The 21,884-nt window shown below is 36.0% G+C and overlaps 1 protein-coding gene across 2 annotated transcripts in view; it reads right to left on the bottom strand.

Moving 5' to 3' along the window:
* The window catches only part of PIK3C3 (phosphatidylinositol 3-kinase catalytic subunit type 3), a 145,585-nt gene that overhangs the window by 93,935 nt on the left and 29,766 nt on the right, over positions 1 to 21,884 (bottom strand). For both annotated transcript variants that reach the window (XR_014295789.1, XM_082641434.1), the window contains exon 5: positions 1,529 to 1,615. Coding sequence is in view for 1 of the 2 variants with exons in the window: in XM_082641434.1 (XP_082497560.1) it covers positions 1,529 to 1,615 (87 nt within the window). In the remaining variant the exon portion in view is untranslated. The remainder of the gene's footprint in view (positions 1 to 1,528; positions 1,616 to 21,884) is intronic.

The following is a 21,884-nucleotide window of genomic DNA, read 5'->3' as shown; positions in this document are numbered from 1 at the left end:
AAGTATGTAACTAAGGACAGAGGTCATTTGAGCTTAACAGATACAATATTTACAAGTTTTTCACAATTTATAAACAGTCTTAAAATAACTTGTAATAATTTGTAAAGTTTTATCAATACACCTTAAATACACTGGGAATAGTTACTTCTTCCCCAACATATAAAATGCTGATTGTGCATATAAATGTGTCCCCTTAAAAAAGCAAATATTATGTTAATAATGAAGTGAAAATAAAATGAAATTTAAAAGGGTGAGTAGTCCTGACCCAAAACAGTTTGAAAAATGGCTTTAAATCTATATGTATATAATCATATAGATCTAAGGAGGTCACTTAAACTGTTCAGCTTTATGAAGCATATTATAATCTATTATAATAGATAGCCTCCTATCTTTTAAAGAGTGCAGATAGAGTGAGTGAAAAAGGCTGGGCAAAGTATGCTCTAATGTTACATTGTCTACACCCAGGGGTATCTAGGTTGAAGAATAGAAAAATTAAAAATATTTTTTATTTAAAAATAGGAAAAAGAAAAAAGCATTTTGATTAAACTATTTTTGGAATGTGACTATTATCAAAATTCAAAAAAGTAAAATTTTCTTCCAGTTTCAGTATATAAGAATGTATTATGAATACATTTAGAAAAGATGCCTAGTATTCATACTGAATATAAATGTTGTTAGACACGACTAATTTGTTTTTTAAAAATGAACAATGTCGGAGTTTAACTTTTCTAAGTGTTCACTGTAAAATGACAAATTTCTCTCTTTACACCTGCTGAAAACTGTTGAAAGAACACAAATCAAGTCAGTTGTGCCATGTGGTGATCACTATAAGCTACGCATTTCACAAAATTGCTATTCCTCTCTCCTAATGTGATTAATATATAACCATTATTTCTGCTTTCTAGACACAGAATGTTAGGCCAAATATCTAGTATTTCAATTTCAGTGCTAGTGTACAGAAAAAATTTTTTTGTCGTTCTAACTTTTGTAAAGAGTTTCACTGAAGCCATCTTTTCATTGAACATATTCTGGACCAATACTCAAGATCAAGAAAGCACACGAATTACTTGAACTCATTAAGTGTGCACAGCCCTATATGTACTAAATAAGACAAGGAATATCTTAATTGGGGAGAGGAATTGTTATTGATGACTTAAGGTAACTGAAGTGAAGAGGTTGTTCTGACACTATGTTGACAGATTTATCCAATCAACTTGGACATAAACTGCCATATGGAGAAAGAGAGAACATACAAGTGAGGCATCAAGCTTAACAAAGGCTTCACTTATATGATATTTAGTACACTTATGATATCCACTACCTATTTCGGGGTTCAAGAGAACACTAAAATATAAGAAAGGCAGACATCCTAAGTTTTCCTTTTATTAGCATAAACCTCACAACTAGAGGTAATCCTCAATACTCCCACATTTGAGAGATAACTGGCAATAAATAGTTCTCCTAAAAAATTTTTCAGTTAAAATTCTGGAGAAAATATTTTGAAATAAAAAAGAGGGATACAACCCACCTCATTTATCATTTCTATTTCTCTAAATGTCAATCTGTCCAGCCAATCTACTTTCACCATGTGACCTTGTCGATGAGCTTTGGTGAGCTGCAAAAAATATATAATGGAGAAAATTTTAAGAGACAGATCTCACAGCAAGGAGGATAAAGAACGGTAATGATCATCAACATGACACTGGAAGTACTAGCTAATGCAAAGAAAAAGGAAATAAATTGATATACAGATTGGGAAGAAAGAAATAATACTTTCTTTATTCAAAGGTGACATGATCATTTATGTACAAAATATTTTTAAATGGACAAAAAGCTCCTGGAACTAATAAGCAATTACAGCAAGGAGGATACAAGGTTCATATATAAAAGTCAATCTCTTTCTTATATATTGTTACCAGCAAATTTGAAATTAAAAACACAATATCAAAACACAGTATCATTTACATTAGTGCCTCCCAAAAATGAAACTGGTATAAATCTAACAAAATATGTACAAGATCTACATGAGGAAAACTACAAAACTCTGATGAACAAAATCAAAGAAGAGCTAAATTAATGGACAGATACTCCATTTAGGGTAAGATGACTCAATATTGTCATGATGTCAGTACTTCCCAACTTATTTATAGATTCAAAGCAATCCTAGTCAAAAAAAAAAAAAAAAAATCCCAGCACGTTATTTTGTAGATATCAACAAACTGATTCTAAAGTTTATATGGAAAGGCAAAAGATCCGTAATAGCCAACACAGTACTGAAGAACAAAACTGAAAGCTATATATTACGCAACTATAAGACTTAATATATAGCTACTGTAATCAAAACAGTGTGGTACTGGCAAAAGAATAGATAAATGGATCAATGGAACAGAATGGAGTCCAGAAAGAGTCCACATAAATAGAGTCAACGATCTTTGACCAAGAAGCAGAGGCAATAAAATGGAGCAAAGAGTCTTTTCAAATATCACTGGGATAACTGGACATGCACATGCAAACAAATACATGTAGACAAAGACCTTACACCCTTCACAAAAATTAACTCAAAATGAATCACAGACCTAAATGTAAACTGCAAAATACAGAACTCCTAGAAGATAACATAGGAGAAAACCTAAATGACCTTGGGTATGGTGACAACTTTTTAGATGCAACACCAAAGGCATAATCCATGAAAGAAATCATTGATAAGCTGGACTTCATTAAAATTAAAAAAGTCTGCTCTGTGAAAGACATTGTGAAGAGAATGAGAAAACAAGCCATGGACCGGGAGAAAATATTTGCAAAAGGCACATATGATAAAGGAATGTTGGCCAAAATATACAAAGAACACTTAAAACTCAACAATAAAAAAATAAGCAACCTGATTTTAAAAATGGGCCAAAGATCGTAATAAACAACTCACCAAAGAAGAGATATGGATGGCAAATAAGCATGTGAAAAGATGCTCCACATCATATGCCATCAGGGAAATGCAAATTAAAACTATGAGAAATCACTAAACACTTATCAGAATGACCAGGATTTGGAACACTGACAACACCAAATGCAGGTGAGGATGTAGAGATACAGGAACTCTCATTAATTGCTGGTGGGAATGTAGGTGAGGATGTAGAGCTATAGGAACTCTCATTAATGGTTGGTGGGAATGCAAAATGTACAGCCATTCTGGAAGTCAGTGTGGCAGTTTCTTACAAAACTAAACACACTCTTACCATACAGTCCAGGAATTGCCCTCCTTGGTATTTACCCAAAGGAGTTGAATACTTAATGCCTGCACATGGATATTTATAGTGACTTTATTTATAATAACCAAAACTTAGAAGCACTTCAGATGGCCTTCACCAAGGGAATGGATAAACAGATACATTCAAACAATGTTATGCAGTGCTAAAAGGAAATGAGGTATCAATAAATGAAAAGACATGGAGGAACCTTAAGTACACATTACTTGCACATTGCTAAGTGAAAGAGGTCAATCTGAAAAGGCTAGGTACAGTACGATTACAACTAAAGAAAAGGTATTGATAAAACTATGGAGATAATAAAAAGATAACTAGTTGCCCAGGGTTGGGGGAGAAGAAGGGATGTATAGGTGGAGCACAGAAGATTTTTAGGGCAGTAAAACTACTCTGTATCATACTATAATGATGGACAAATGACATTAAACATTTGTCAAAGCCCATAGAATGTACAATACCAAGAGAGAACACTGAGGTATATGGTCTTTGGGTGATTATGAGTTGTCAGTATAGGTTCATCAATTGTAAAAAATTGTAACAAATGTACCACTGTGGTGAGAGGTGTTGACAATAGGGGAGGCTATGCATGTGCTGGGGCAGAGTGTATATGAGAAATATCTGTACCTTCCTCTTAGTATTGCTGTGAATGTAAAACTCTTCAACAAAAATAAAATCTTTAAAAAATCTAAAAAATCAAAAATAGAAGTGTTATGTCACCTTCACATTTGATATATGCCTATACACAAAAGAAGCCATACACAACTATCAAGGTAAGAAATGGACTTGGCTAGAGACTAATCATCATAGTTTTTACAGAAAAACAAAAAATTTTAAATGGTCTATAATCTGCCATTTAAACATGCTCAAAAATAATGAAGCCTTTCCTGAAAGTATCTCCATGGTCTATATTTCTTGCATTTTGATTATTACAAAGGGAGAAAATTATAATGATAGTTCTTCAAATTGGAAATTAACTTCTATTTTTTTCACATCTCACTATGAAAAATAACAGACAGTTACATACATAAGGCATTTCTCTGGAGCCTATAATTTACTACTCTAAGACTTAAGCACATAGGTGTGCATGTGCGCTTTACTTTTAAGAAGGAGTAATAAAATAATTAACGCTAATAAAAGAACCCGTGGTAAAAGAATTTCTAGAGTTGCAGTTGGTAGAGCCCTCTGAAGGTCTTACATACCAACCTACCCTTTGTTTCACAAACTAAATAATACACTGACCCTTCAAATATACAGAGAATTCAAGATAATTTCCAAGGTCCTCAAACTGAAACTAGATTTTGTCTTAGAAAGTGTAATTTTTAAACATCAGCATTATTCATGTATCAAATCCCCTCTTTCTTTCTAAACAAATTCATAGCATAAAGCAAAATTGAGCATTAAGGACTTCAATGGTAGCTTGTCTTTATGATTTTTCTTCATTTCCATTATACATGTTATGATGGTATTCCTACAAGGATGCCAAACACTTCTACCAATTATTATCTCTCTCACAGAACTAAAGATCTTCATCAATATTCTTTATATTCCTCAACTAAGGGACTCTTATCACAACTACATGGTCATACTATTTCAGAAATGAAAATAGTAGCTTCATACAAAAAGTCTGAGGATCACTGTAATATAAAAATATTATCAGCTTAGCTTTCTTCTGAATAACAAATTCCTTTTCACTTGAGGTCATCTCTAAATGAAAATGGATGAGGCAACAAAAAGTGTTTAGCACTATTACTCACACAAAGCAGGGACTAAACATTTTGCTGGCTCCGGTGGAACATTAGACAAATACACTAACGTGGAAACAGACTAAGAATTAGTTACAAGGGAACCAAAAGAACACCAGGCAATGTGACCTAAAGGAAAGAGTGCTAGACTAGGAGCCATTAGACCTGGGTTCTAACCCTAGCACTTCATTTTCGAATTCCATCAGTTTTGAACCCTCATGTACAAAAAGAAGTATTAATTTCTATTACTGCTAGCAAAATTCAAATAGGATAATGGATGCAAAATATGATAGGTAGTATTATTCCATACAGTCTTTAAAGAATTATATTCTCACTCATTTTGCCACATGTTCCAAACTAGTTTTTTTAAATGAATAAAAATATAAAGGGTCATATCACATCAACTACCACACTGAAGTGGCAGAGCTAGGAGTTAAATCCCAGGTCTACGAAGTCCATACTCCTTCTATCAGTCTTTGCTATCTCCTCTATTGATGCATTCATAGTAAAAGATTTAAGTCTAATTAACTTTTGTAATTTTTTAAACACAAGTTTCATACTTATGATACAGTAGTTTATTCTCCACTAGTTTCCTTTGAGGAAAAAATTGACAATAGCATATTAAGTTTAGATGTGGCAGAATGTGTTGGGCATTTTTCTCTCCCTTACTAAATAATCAGACAAATCAAAAATTTTCTAAAGTCATTTCACTAATTCCAGAATTCATGTTTGCTGCTAATAAATATTACTTCCTATATAGCATATTCTTACCTTCTGTATTTAAATACTAAAAGATGACCATTCTCAACCTTACAAATAGCAACCAAAGAATGCATGGTCAAGGATGGTAGTACCATAAACTGGTAAAGCCATTTTGGAGTACAAGTTTAAATTACCTGAAATATATTCGTATTTGTGCATCACTGTTTGCAATATGGAAAACTTAGACATAAAAGAATGTAAATGTCTATCAATAGTGGTAACTGTTAAGTAAACTATGGCACATACACTAAGAAATACTATAATCAAAAAGAAAGAAAAATCCATATACCCCGATAGGAAACATCACTATGACACTGTTGAATGCAAAAGCAACTGCAGAATGAGAGGTACCACGTATGCTATGACTGTTTGTTTACAAGTTTGTCTCACACCAGACTCTTGAGATTGACAGCAGAATTTCTAGATATTTCTCTGCTTGAATCAGTTTTATAATTTCTGTTGCACTAGAAAGTTACCACTCAAAATGTCCCCTAGCTACTTGTGCTATTTATCTGATACTATGTAACAAAGCACCACAAAACTTAGTGCCTTAAAACACCACTCATTTTAATATTTTTCGTGATTCTTGGAGACATCAAGAAGTCATTTTCTAGAGGACATCTGGATATTTTTTTTCTCTTAGTCTAACAGTCTCTCATAAGACTGTTGTCATGTGGTAGCTGGAGCTGGAATGTCCAAGATAGCTTCACTCACATTTCCAACGCCTTCATGAGCAAGGATGGGCTCAGGTGGGAAACCAGAGTGGTGGGGCCTCTGTCTTTCTGAAGGTACTCTCAGTGCTGCTCCCTCTCCAGGTAGTCTTTCAACATAGTCACTCCAACTAGGTAGCTGGACTTCTTACATGGTGGCTCATTATTCCCCAAAAGTGCAAAAAAACAGAAGCTTTCAAGTTGTCTTAAAGTTTAGCCCTGGAACAGGCATAGCATCAGTTCAGCTGCATCATGTTAGTTAAAAGGAGTCACAGAGCTACTGCAGATCCAACATGGAAGTGTGAATATCAGGAGGCATATTTCATTGAGGGTCACCTTTGAAGACTAGCTAGCACAGCATTTACTGGACAATCTAAGCATACAGTTGATTGCTCAATTCCAGAAGAACAAGGGGAGAGAATTTGAAGATGGCAAAGCTAGCTCTTGACTGGACTTTAGGTATCAGGTAAAGTCTAGAATTAGCTATCACAATTCCTCAATGATTAGGCCTTGCCTTCCCCTCCAAAATAAGCTCTTACAACTCTCCAACTGATGTTACACTCCAGCCACCCGTTTCAGTTCTTCAGACAATAAGGTCTTTTACTTTTAAGACTTGATGCAGATTAAATAATTAAATATTAGATGAAAATTTTTACTAAAAATTTTAGAGAACTATACAGCACTATGCAAACTGTGAGCAGCTGTTATTAGCCCATAATCTATGTCACTTCATCTCTATAGGTGCTGATGACTATGTAGACAGACTTGGGTGGTTTTCACCAGTCCAAAGCAGTTTCCACTTGTCTCCAGTTTAAGAATGTCTATAGATAATGAAGACCAACAAATGAACTTGAACAGTTTATATTTCATTTGGGGTCTGACCTAGATCTCCCAAATGAGAAAATCTGCATTCTGTTAAACAGCAGGGTAAAACTAGTACAATCTGTTTCAAATTGCTTGTGAAGAGATAATCCTCACTAGGGTGCCTATCCTAGAAAGCAGCTAGGTCAAGATATCAGTAAAAGAGTCATTCTCTCTTTTTAAGGAACATAAGTTTCTACAGAATTCACAAGAAATCGTATAGAGCTTGGAAGAGAAGCCCACTGTCACAGAAATAATAGCATAATTATTGAGCTCTAACTTCTCCAAGAATTAAATAGCAAGTGGTTTTAAAAGCTACTTAAGTAAAAGAATCTGTGTAAGAACCAAATAAGAACATGCCCAGGAAACTGCTTGGAGTACTAATCATGTATATCAGATTTAATGGGAGATACGTGCTTGAGGAAGATGCCTCAGATTAGTAGGTGTTCAATACAAGTACCAAGGACAGAACTAAAAGTAGGCCAACTTGCTACACTGTATATAGACTAGGAACAGCAGAGAAAAGGAATGTCAAACTGGATAGCTATCCCTGGGAACAGATAGACTTCTATGATCACCACAAGTCACAATTCTTTGCTCCTTATTTGTATCTGCCCTACTAGACCATAAGCTTCTTGAGTGCTAGAGCTATGAATGGTTGACAGAACCTAGTATTTATCCATTCAATGAATATTTATATTTATTGACAGGACTTCTAATGTGGAAGGGTGATAGAACAGAAAACAAATGCTTGTATACTCTGCAATTTTGGTCAAGAGCTTTGGGGAGTAAATGGGGAGCAAGGGGAAGGGAGTGACACTCAAAAGGAAGCTGGAGAAAAGAATGATTCATGCCCTTAGTCACTTTTCCCTAGTACTTATATACTTTCAACATAAATATATATTACTTAATTTGCTGTTGTAAGTTACAAACTTCCATCAGGTCCTCTGCTCTGGAGATAAGCACAGAATGTTGAACAAAAGAAGCAAGTTCCCTGCCTTCAAGAACTTAAGGTAGGGGTGAGCCATTTGTATGGTAATGCCTATATGCCCATATGGTAAATGCTTATATGTCTATATACAAATTGAAACAGTAATATGAAAGTCATGAACAGGGTGATGTGACAGAAAATAATGGGGGTTCTTGAGAAGGCCTCTCAGGCAGGTAACATTAAAGCAGAGACTTGAAGGATAAGGAGTAAGTCAAACAAACAGGATGAAATCTTCCATGCAGAGGAAATAGCTTATTTGTCAGCGCATCAGGGAGTTTGATGTACCCAGGTATTAAAGAGACTAGGATGGTAGTCCTCGGTAAGTATTTAAGTAAATCAAGTTCTCTGCGAGGTGGACAGTAGGAAGATCTACACATACATAAGATGCTTACTGGGAATCATCTTTCTTGAGGTTCATCATGATCTAGATTTTTCTTTATAGTAGATACCACACTTAACAGCCTAAAGGAAGAAAGGGAAGAGTAAAAAGAACTGAAAAACATATATCTATTTCAAATCTGCCTAGGAATCTGTAGGAAGGTAAATGGGGAGAGATAGACTCAAAAGGAAACTGGAGAGAAAATGGTTTCTGCTTTACAAATTTTCCCTGGCCAGTTTCTTCCATATTCATATACCGACTTTATCTTTACAAAAGGCATCAATTAACATGTATTAATCAAAATACAAGACACATGGCCCAAGTTCACATATGCTATGAAAGGTGGGCTAGTTTTGTTGGTTTATCAAGACACGGTATGATAATTCACGGAGTTTATTATCTACCTGTGAAAACAAGATGGAGAACAAGATGAACATAAGACAGAATATAACTGATAAAAGAATTCAGGGATGTACACCAAACTTTGATCCTGGTTTTAAGCACCCACATACACCTTATGACTATGTCTGATAATTTGGAAATACAGCATACAAGCACATATCAAGCAAGCCATATAAAAAATAACTTAAAGAACAATTCTCACTTTCTATTTTCAAGCTAGTAGAAAGTTTAAAATGGATAAAGGCTTTACAACAGCACAGAATTGCAAATACTTTGAACAGCCAACCATAGAGGATTGCTGAAATGAATTATGGTATATCCATACTATGCAAAACCTGACAGTCGTTACAAATCATGTTATGTAAGCATCTTAAATGACCTGGAACAATTTTGAAACATCATTAAGTGTAAAAGCAGGATTCATTTAAACACACACACAACATGATCCCAAATTAAAAATAAATACATATATATTCCATACATACATACATACATTTCCTTATTTATTTACCAAAAGTATATCAACTAAAATACTAATGATGACTATTGTGAGTAGAGGATTAGAGGTGATTTTTACAGTCTTTGCACTTTAACAATCTTCTTCCATTGTAGATGTATGTTAGCTTGTAATAACAAAAGATGAGTTATTTAAAAACTAAAGTTATTTTAAGAACAATTAACTGTGGAGAAAACTCTGTTGAGAAAACCATAAAAGATTAGCATTTATCAAGATGATGCTAAATAAAGTTACATTACTTCATAATAAACTCAAAGAATAAAAGACCCATCTGATCAATTTAACTCAATCATATGAAATGAAAACCATGTATCAACATAATTGTTCTCCCTCAAATTATTTCTTCCAAGGGCCTTTCAACTGGGTCCAACTAAATACCCATATAAATTAAATGAAAAAAAAAACCCATATAAATTAAAAGCTGCCACTTTTCAATATGCAGTTAATAAAAACTCCTATATAAAAAAATGTACAGGCTTAAGGTTTCAAACTTTACTCACATCAAGAAACTGTAAGAGGGAAGTTACAAGGTAAGTGGATTTTCCAAAATAAGTAGCTATGCAATAGGTGATGCTTTGGCCAGATACACTTATGCTTTCTTAGGAAATCTTAGGAGAAAAACATGACAAAGCTGTATTTTCTTTTTTCCTTTTTTTTCCCTCTGCCACTTGAAAAAATAAACAAAAAAACCCAGTCTACTCTTGTCACCGGATGGAAAACTTTCAGATTCAGAGGGCCTATGTGAATGTTCAAAATCTCTCTTGACACATTTATAGGAATACTGGCCAACAAAAATGCTTGGTACTACCATATACAGGACTAATTTTTTTCCAGCATGATCATAGAGGGTTGTGTTTATTCAACTACCCCATATCTCCTTCCTCTAAATTCCCTCAAGTTAAAGGTTATAATACTCTTTCAACACTAACACTTCCCTAAGCCTAGACTAGAACTGAGCATAAGTACTCATTAAACAGAATACCATTATTGGTCAGTAATCTATTTGCAGGATGCACTATGGCTCACTGAGAGATTCGTATTATTAAACATTATAATTGTTCAATAAACAATGAGTCCTATCCGTGTCAAATCAAATACAAGCTATGCAGTAATTTATAATTCAAGACAAAATATAGTTGTATAGGTCTTCCCTGGTGGCAGAGTGGTTAAGAATCCACCTGCCAATGCAGGGAACACGGGTTCGAGCCCTGGTCCAGGAAGATCCCACATGCTGCGGAGCAACTAAGCCCATGCACCACAACTACAGAGCCTGTGCTCTAGAGCCTGCGTGCCACAACTACTGAAGCCCACACGCCTAGAGTTTGTGCTCCACAACAAGAGAAGCCACTGCAATGAGAAGCTCATGCACCTAGAGGTTGTGCTCCACAAGAGAAGCCACCACAATGAGAAGCCTCTGCACCGCAACAAAGAGTAGCCCCTGCTTGCCACAACTAGAGAAAGCATGTGCTCGATGCAGCCAAAAATGAATAAATAAAATAAAAATAAATTAAAAATAATATACCCAGCAATCCCACTACTGGGCATATACCTAGAGAAAACCATAGCCAGGACATGGAAGCAACCTAAATGTCCATCGACAGATGAATGGATACAGAAGATGTGGCACATATATACAATGGAATATTACTCAGCCATAAAATGAAACAAAATTGAGCTATTTGTAGTGAGGTGGATGAACCTAGAGTCTGTCATACAGAGTGAAGTCAGAAAGAGAAAAACAAATACAATATGCTAACACATATATATGGAATCTAAAACAAAAGATGGTTGTTAAGAACCTAGTGGTAGGACAGGAATAAAGACGCAGATGTAGAGAATGGACTTGAGGATACGGGGAGGGTGAAGGGTAAGCTGGGATGAAGTGAGAGAGTGGCATGGACATATATACACTACCAACTGTAAGACAGCTAGTGAGAGGCACCCGCATAGCACAGGAAGATCAGCTCGGTGCTTTGTGACCACCTAGAGGGGTGGGATAGGGAGGGTGGGAGGGAGATGCAAGAGGGAGGAGATATGGGGATATATGTATACGTATAGCTGATTCACTTTCTTATACAGCAGAAACTAACACACCATTGTAAAGCAATTATACTCCAATAAAGATGTTAAAAAAAATATTCACTTAAACGGAGATTTAAAAAGGCGTTGTATCTGTATGTTAGTTTGCACCCACACCTATTATAATTAATTCTTACAAAGCTTCTATCTCCCTGATTAATGAAGTCTTAGCCACAAATCTTCAATTTTACTTTGAAATTTTACATGTGTATCTTATTCAGGAAGAGTGGTATTTGCCTCTTAAAAGTTTCATTCAGTTTAACTCCTCAGAGATTAATGTAGTCTTAAAAGCACTGTTACTTTCTAGTTTTCTGGCAGAAACTATAGCTGTAAAGACAGCAACAGATTTACAGAACATGAATCGATATTCTTTTAGGGCTCAATCTTTCACTGGCAAAAACTAATTTAGTCTACTTGCTACCATCGATTTCAAGACAAATCTAAAAGTCTTGACAGTCTTAGACAACAGTAAGCAAATCAAAGTGACTGATAAAAAAGATTCTACCACGTTATCATTAGGAATAAATTTATAAGAGATTCCCAAACTCTTCTTTTATGACACAAAAGAAAAGCAACACAGAATCAAATCCAATACACTATGTTTATAAAAGTTACACTTATTTACACAAAAACCTGTAGCATTGTGATTTATGGTGAGCACCTGTTTTCTTTCTGGGAGGCCAGAATTTTGGTAGTTGAGAGCAGAGAATGCCTGTGTGACCAGACCCCCAGTAAAAAACCTAATTTCTGAGTCTCAAATGGGCTTTCTAAAAGGCTTCATTTTTCTTCCTGGAGAAAGCAGCACACTCAGTGTCTCTTCCTAGGCTGGGAAGGGAAAGCATAGGAAGCCTGCAAATGGATTTCTCCAGACCCCACCTGTATTTTTTTCTTTTATATTTGTATATTATTACTGTGTTGCTTATAATAAATCTTAGCTGTGATTACAACTGCCTCTAAGTCCTGTGCTTTCATCATCTCATCTTGGGGGACCCCTGAAACACTCAATACTGTGATAATAATGTACACTAATAGATGTTCTGTGTTAAACTATTCTTACATTCTTGGAATACATCGTGTTTGGGCATGATATATTTTTTAATCACTCGATTCAGTTTGCTAATTTTATGCTGAAATTTTGCATTTGTATTTATAAGTGAGAACTGTCTACAATTTTCCTTTCTTTCACTTTTCTTCTCTAGTTTTGGTATCATGGTCATATTGATCTCAGCAGGCTTTGTAGGTCCAGCTTAAAAAACCACTTGAGTTTGAAGAAAGGAGAATAAAGGGGGAAGAATTACTCTAACCAATATTAAGGTTCACTATATAGCTACAGTAGTAAATAATGTCTTCTTCCTTTTTGTTTTGATTCCTTGATTTATGTTTTATGGTTTTATATTACTGTTTTATTTTTAAATAGTTTTTTAATTTTCAATATTCCATTATCTGAATTTCTGGTGGATATATTCCAGTTGTTTGTTATGATTACTGATTTTGGCTTCCATTGGTTTAAAATTTTAGATTGCAAACTCATCTTTTGTAGGGCTTACCTTCCTAAGTGGTTATACCTATTTTACTGCTACTTCATATTATTAGCTGTTTGTTGGGGGAGGATTTTCAGTTTATCTTAGTCTTCCACATTACTGAAACCAGAAACCAAACCAAACATTATTTGCTTATCTGCTATTGATGTTACAGGAACCTAGAGAAAGAAAGATGTATTAGAAAACTAAGGCTGGCAAATGTTTTGATTTTTAGAAATGTGATTTATAAGCTAGATATCATTTTTGTTTATAAATCCAAGAATAGATTATCAAAGTGATGACTTACGTGGACTTTTAAACCAGTACCCACATAATGATATTTGTAGTTAGATTTTAGAGAAATGAGGAACATGGAATTTTCAGGGAGGTGTTTTGGTAATTAAAAGCATTACCTTTTATTTTATGCTTTTAAAATTAATGGAACAAAATTTATGGAAGATTTAAATAGTAATGAGGTACATTATAACTGGGTAGAAAGACTGGCAGTCAAAAACCCTGATTTATAGCTCTCACAGTGGCTCATTGAATAACCAGCTATTTCTGTATTTGTGGACATTTTTCATTGATAGAATGTGGTCAGCTGGACTCTACTCTCTGTTAATTACAGGAATCATAACAGTGTCATCATCATGATGATTTTTTTTCAGCTATTCTGAAAAGGAAACAACCTCAGAGACCATTTTCTTTATAGTACAGCAAGTTGATTAAGTATACTTTTCTTGGCTTCTGAATACATTTCTACCCTGAAGTAGCTTTGTGAAATAATTTTCATGAATAAACTGACATTCTGGGTAAAATCAGTTTAAGAAAATAAATTATTTAGTAGGACCTATTAATGATCTGTCTCCCTTATTATAATTATGTAATTTACTATTTTCAGAATATAACATGAAGTTCCTAGAGATACCTTCAATTAATTTTATGTTAGGGCTTTCCAGGGAAAGTTGGTATTCTCTGTAATGTCTCTTTACATTAAGAAAAGTGCCCTTTCAGCCACATGTAAATCAATGAAGTTAGTATACTCCTTCACACCAAACACAAAAATAAACTTGAAATGGCTTAAAGACTTAAATATAAGACATGACACTATAAAACTCCTAGAAGACAACACAGGCAAAACATTCTCTGACATAAGTCGTAGCAATACTTTCTTAGATCAGTCTCCCAAAGCAAAAGAAATAAAAGCAAAAGTAAACAAATGGGGCCTAATCAAACTTGTAAGCTTTTGCACAGCAAATAAAACCATACGCAAAATGAAAAGACAACCTACAGAGTGGGAGAAAATATCTGCAAGCAATGTGACTGACAAGGGCTTAATTTCCAAAACATACAAACAGTTCATATAGCTCAATATCAAAAACAAAACAAAACAAAACAAAAAAACCCCACATCCAATCAAAAAGTGGGCAGAAGACCTAAACAGACATTTCTCTAAAGAAGACATACAGATGGCCACCAGGCACATGAAAAGATGCTCACCACTGCTAATTATTAGAGAAATGCAAATCAAAACTACAATGATACCTCACCTCACACCAGTCAGAATGGCCATCATCAAAAAGTCTGCAAATAATAGATGCTGGAGAGGGTGTGGAGAAAAGGGAATCCTCCCACACTGTTGGGGGACATGTAAATTGGAGCAGCCACTATGGAGAACAGTACATAGGTTCCTTAAAAAACTAGAAATAGAGTTACCATGTAATCCAGAAATCCCACTCCTGGGCATATATCAGGAAAAGATGAAAACTAATTCAAAAAGATACATGAGCCCCAAGATTCATAGCAGCACTATTTACAACAGCCAAAATATGGAAGCAACCTAAGTGTCTATAGACAGATGAATTGATAAAGAAGATGTGACATGCATATATATTTTCTATTATATATATTATATAATATATATTATATTCCACTACTCAGCCATAAAAAAGAATACAATTTTGCCATTTGTAGCAACATGAATAGACCTAGAGATTAGCCATACTAGGGAAGTAAGTCAGACAGAGAAAGAAAAAAAAAAAGACAAATATCATGATATCACTTACATGTGGACTCTATAAAAAATGGATATAAATGAACATATTTACAAAGCAGAGACAGACTCACAGACATAGAAAACAAACTTATGGTTACCAAAGGAGAAATTAGGGAGGGAATAAATTAGGAGTTTAGGATTAAAAGATATACACAACTATATATAAAATAGATAAACAACAAGGACCTACTGTATAGCACAGGGAACTCTATAATATCTTGTAATAACCTATAATGGAAAAGAATCTGAAAAAGTTTATGTGTGTGTATATGTATATGTACACACATATATCACTGAATCATTTTGCTGTATACCTGAAACTAATACAACACTGTAAATGAACTATTCTCAATTAAAAAAACAAGTTTGTAACAACCAGACACACCCTTTTAGTATAAAAGAAGCCTAAATTCTACCTCGGGTAAAATGGTTCTTTGGGACACTAGTCCACCATCTTCTCAGTCTGTTGGCTTTCAAAGTAAAATCACTTTTCCTTGCCCCAACACCTAGTCTCTCCATTAATTGGCCTGTTATGTGGCAAGCACTAGGTGCTTGCACTATGTAACAGGAACAACAACTGAAGCCTAAGTACTATTTGTAACACCAGTTCATTTATAGCACAAATATTTAATGGGTGCTCATTCACCACAGGCAAGTCACTGTTTATTGAGTCACTAGGCACCATCTTTTATGCTATACCTGAGGACCTGCAGGAAGATACGTTGTTTTATTTCATACTCACTCTGCCTTTTCTCCTATTTTTCCAATTTAATCTTCTTGATAAGAACGACACATTCTCTATGCAAACTAATTCTTCACAATCCTTAAACCTAAAACACATCACTGATACTTATCTTTGGAAAGATGTTTACATGAAGGATTTAAAGACCTGATTTTAGGTCCTGGTTCTATAACTTACTGTTTATTTGAAAAGTTAACATAAATCACTTAACTTCTCTAAGCTTCCATCTTTTCAGGAGTTTAAAACAACGTATATTTCATGAGTTACAAAATACTGTATAAAGGAGCTTCAAGATGGCAGAAGAGTAAGAAGTGGAGATCACCTTCCTCCCCACAGATACATCAGAAATACATCTATATGTGGAACAACTCCTACAGAATTCCTACTGAACGCAGGCAGAAGACCTCAGACCTCCCAAAAGGCAAGAAACTCCCCACGTACCTGGGTGGGGCAAAAGAAAAAAGAAAAAACAGAGACAAAAGAATAGGAACGGGACCTGCACCAGTGGGAGGGAGCTGTGAAGGAGGAAAGGTTTCCACACACTAGAAGCCCATTTGCAGGCAGAGACTGTGAGTGGCGGAAGAAGGGAAGCTTCGGAGCCACAGAGGAGAGAGTAGCAACGGGTGCAGAGGGCAAAGCAGAAAGATTCCCGCACACACGATCAATGCCGACCAGCACTCACCAGCCCGAGGCTTCTCTGCTCACCGGCTGGAATGGGTAGGGACTGGGAGACAAGGCTCCGGCTTCGGAGGGCGGATCTCTGGGAGAGGACTGGGGTTGGCTGCGTGAACATAGCCTGAAGGGGACAAGTGCGCCACAGCTAGCTGGCAGGGAATCCGGGAAAAGGTCTGGAACTGTCTAAGAGGCAAGAGACATTTTCTTGCCTTTTTGTTTCGCAGTGCACGAGGAGAGGTGATTAAGAGCGCTGCCTAAACGAGCTCCAGAGACAGGTGCGGGCTGTAGCTATCAGCACGGACCCCAGAGACAGGCATGAGACACTAAGGCTGTTGCTGCAGCCACCAAGAAGCCTGTGTGCAAGCACAGGTCACTATCCACACCTCCCCTCCTGGGAGTCTGTGCAGCCCGTCACTGCCAGGGTCCCGTGATCCAGGGACAACTTCCCTGGGATAACAACACAGCGCGCTTCAGGCTGCTATCACGCTGGCCTCTGCTGCCACAGGCTCGCCCCAAATTCCGTGCCCCTCCCTCCCCCTGGCTTCAATGAGCCAGAGGCCCCTCATCAGCTGCTTCTTTAACCATATCCTGTCTGGGCTGGAACAGAGGCCCTCAGGACACTACACGCAGAGGTGGGTACAAATCCAAAGCTGAACCCCAGGAGCTGTGTGAACAAAGAAAATAAAGGGAAATCTCTCCCAGCAGCCTCAGGAGCAGTGGATTACATCTCCACAATCAGCTTGATGTACCCTGCATCTCTGGAATACCTGAATAGACAACAAATCATCCCAAAATTGAAGCAGTGGACTTTGAGAGCAACAATATATATATTTTTTTCCTTTAACTCTTTTTGTGAGTGTGTATGTGTATGTTTCTGGGTGTGATGTTGTCTGTATACCTTTGCTTTTACCATTAGTCCTAGGGCTCTCTGTCTGTCCATTTTTTCTTTTAGTATAGTTTCTAGCGCTTGTTATCATTGGTGGATTTGTCTTCTGGTTTGGTTGCTCTCTTCGTTCTTTCATTCTCTTTTTTTATTACTTTATAAATTTTTTAATAATTATTTTTATTTTAATAAACTTAATTTAATTTAATTTAGTTTTTTCTTTCTTTCCTTCTTTTTTTCTCCCTTTTATTCTAGCTGTGAGGATGACAGGGTCTTGGTGGTCCTCCGGCCAAGCATCAGGCCTGTGCCTCTGAGGTGGGAGAGCCGAGTTCAGGACATTGGTCCACCAGAGACCTCCCAGCTCCACATAACATCAAACAGCGAAAATCTCCCAGAGATCTCCATCTCAACACCAAGACCCAGCTCCACTCAATGACCAGCAAGCTCCAGTGCTGGACACCATATGCCAAACAACTAGCAAGACAGGAACACAACCCCACCCATTAGCAGAGAAGCTGCCTAAAATCATAATAAGTTCACAGGCACCCCAAAACACACCACCAGACACGGACCTGCCCACCAGAAAGACAAGATCCAGCCTCATTCACCAGAACACAGGCACTAGTCCCCTCCACCAGGAAGCCTACACAACCCACTAAAACAACCTTAGCCACTGGGGGCAGACACCAAAAACAAAGGAAACTAACAACCTGCAGCCTGCAAAAAGGTGACCCCAAACACAGTAAGTTAAGCAATATGAGAAGACAGAGAAAAACACAGCAGATAAAGGAGCAAGGTAAAAACCCACCAGACCAAACAAATGAAGAGGAAATAGCCAGTCTATCTGAAAAAGAATTCAGAACAATGATAGTAAAGATGATCCAAAATCTTGAAAATAGAATGGAGAAAATATAAGAAACGTTTAACAAGGAGCTAGGAAAATTAAAGAGGAAACAAACAATGATGAACAACATAATAAATGAAATTTAAAATTCTCTAGAAGGAGTCAATAGCAGAATAACTGAGGCAGAAGAACGGATAAGTGACCTGGAAGATAAAATAGTGGAAATAACCACTGCAGAGCAGAGAAAAGAAAAAAGAATGAAAAGAATTGAGGACAGTCTCAGAGACCACTGGGACAACATTAAACGCACCAACATTAGAATTCTACGGGGCCCAGAAGAGACAAAGAAAGGGACTGAGAAATAATTTGAAGAGATTATAGTGGAAAACTTCCCTAATATGGGAAAGGAAATAGCTAATCAAGTCCAGGAAGCACACAGAGACCCACACAGGATAAATCCAAGGAGAAACATGGCAAGATACATATTAATCAAACTATCAAAAATTAAATACAAAGAAAAAATATTAAAAGCAGCAAGAAAAAAACAACAAATAACATACAAGGGAACCCCATAAGGTTAACAGCTGATCTCTCAGCAGAAATTCTGCAAGCCAGAAGAGTGGCAGGACATATTTAAAATGATGAAAGGGAAAAGCCTATATAACCAAGATTACTCTACCCAGCAAGGACCTCATTCAGATTTGATGGAGAAGTTAAAACCTTTACAGACAAGCAAAAGCTAAGTGAATTCAGCACCACCAAACCAGCTTTACAACAAATGCTAAAGGAACTTCTCTAGGCAGGAAACACACGAGAAGGAAAAGACCTACAACAACAAACCCAAAACAATTGAGAAAATGATAATAGGAACATACATATCGATAATTAGCTTAAATATAAATGGATTAAATGCTCCAACCACAAGATATAGACTGGCTGAATGGACACAAAAACAAGACCTGTATATATGTTGTCTACAAGAGATACACTTCAGACCAAGGGACACATACAGACTGAAAGTGAGGGGATGGAAAAAGATATTGCATGAAAATGGAAATCAAAAGAAAGCTGGAGTAGCAATTCTTGTATCAGACAAAATAGACTTTAAAACAAAGACTATTAAAAGAGACAAAGAAGGACACTACATAATGATCAGGGATCCATCCAAGAAGAAGATATAACAATTATAAATATCTATGCACCCAACATAGGAGCACGTCAATACATAGGGCAAATGCTAACAGCCATAAAAGGGGAAATTGACAGTAACATAATCATAATAGGGGACTTTAACACCCCACATTCACCAATGGACAGATCATACAAAATGAATTTAAATAAGGAAATACAAGCTTTAAATGATACATTAAACAAGATGGTCTTCATTGATATTTATAGGACATTCCATCCAAAAACAACAGAATACACTCTCTTCTCAAGAGCTCATGGAACATTCTCCAGGATAGATCATATCTTCGGTCACAAATCAAGCCTTGGTAAATTTAAGAAAATTGAAATCGTATTAAGTGTCTTTTCCAAACACAACACTATGAGACTAGATATCAATTACAGGAAAAAAACTGTAAAAAATACAAGCACATGGAGGTTAAACAATACACTACTTAATAACCAAGAGAACACTGAAGAAATCAAAAAGGAAATCAAAAAATACCTAAAAACAAATGACAATGAAAACACAACGACCCAAGACCTATGGGATGAAACAAAAGCAGTTCTAAGAGGGAAGTTTATAGCAATACAATCCTACCTTAAGAAACAAGAAACATCTCACATAAACAACATAATCTTACACCTAAAGCAACTAGAGAAAGAAGAACGAAAAACCCCCAAAGTTAGCAGAAGGAAAGAAATCATAAAGATCAGATCAGAAATAAGTGAAAAAGAAATAATAGCAAAGATCAATAAAACTAAAAGCTGGTTCTCTGAGAAGATAAACAAAATTGATAAACCAATAGCCAGACACATCAAGAAAAAAGGGAGATGACCAAAACAACAGAATTAGAAATGAGAAAGGAAGAGTAACAACTGACACTGCAGAAATACAAAGGTTCATGAGAGATTACTACAAGGAACTATATGCCAATAAAATGGACAACCTGGAAGAAATGGACAAATTCTTAGAAAAGCACAACCTTCCGAGACTGAACCAGGAAGAAAGAGAAAATATAAACAGACCAATAACAGGCACTGAAATTGAAATTGTGATTAAAAATCTTCCAACAAACAAAGGCCCAGGACAAGATGGCTTCACAGACGAATTCTATCAAACATTTAGAGAAGAGCTAACACTTATCCTTCTCAAACCCTTCCAAAATATAGCAGAGGGAGGAACATTCCTAATCTCATTCTTTTAAGGTCACCATCACCCTGATAGCAAAACCAGACAAAGATGTCACAAAGAAAGAAAACTACAGGCCATGATCACTGATGAACATAGATGCAAAAACCCTCAACAAAATAGTAGCAAACAGAATCCAACAGCACGTTAAAAGGATCATACACGATGATCAAGTAGGGTTTATCCCAGGAATGCAAGGATTCTTCAATATACACAAATCAATCAGTGTCATACACCATATTAACAAACTGAAGAATAAAAACCATATGATCATCTTAATAGATGAAGAAAAAGGTTTTGACAAAATTCAAAACTCATTTATGATAAAAACCCTCCAGAAAGTAGGCATAGAGGGAACTTACCTCAACATAATAAAGGCCATATATGACAAACACATAGCCAACATTGTCCTCAATGGTGAAAAACTGAAACCATTTGCACTAAGATCAGAAGAAAAAGAAATAACAGGAATCCAAATCGGAAAAGAAGTAAAGCTGTCACTGTTTGCAGATGACATGATACTATATAGAGAGAATCGTAAAGATGCTACCAGAAAACTACTAGAGCTAATCAAAGAATTTGGTAAAGTAGCAGGATGAGAGGCATGGACATATATACACTACCAAACTTAAGGTAGATAGCTAGTGGGAAGCAGCGGCATAGCACAGGGAAATCAGATCTGTGCTTTGTGACCGCCTGGAGGGGTGGGATACAGAGGGTGTGAGGGAGGGAGACACAAGAGGGAAGGGATATGGGAACAGATGTATATGTATAACTGATTCACTTTGTTATAAAGCAGAAACTAACACACCATTGTGAAGCAATTGTACTCCAATAAAGTTGTAAAAAAAAAAAATTAATGCACAGAATTCTCTTGCATTCCTATACACTAATGATGAAAAATCTGAAAGTGAAATTAAGGAAACACTCCCATTTACCACTGCAGCAAAAAGAATAAAATACCTAGGAATAAACCTACCTAAGGAGACAAAAGACCTGTATGCAGAAAACTATAAGACACTGATGAAAGAAATTAAAGATGATATAAACAGATGGAGAGATATACCATATACTGTGTTCTCGGATTGGAAGAATCAACATTGTG

This window comes from Mesoplodon mirus (genome assembly GCF_964341445.2).
Source record: "Mesoplodon mirus genome assembly, chromosome: 13".
Taxonomy (NCBI): domain Eukaryota; kingdom Metazoa; phylum Chordata; class Mammalia; order Artiodactyla; family Ziphiidae; genus Mesoplodon; species Mesoplodon mirus.
Note: the sequence above shows the minus strand (reverse complement) of the source record. Positions and strands in the feature narration are given on the sequence as shown.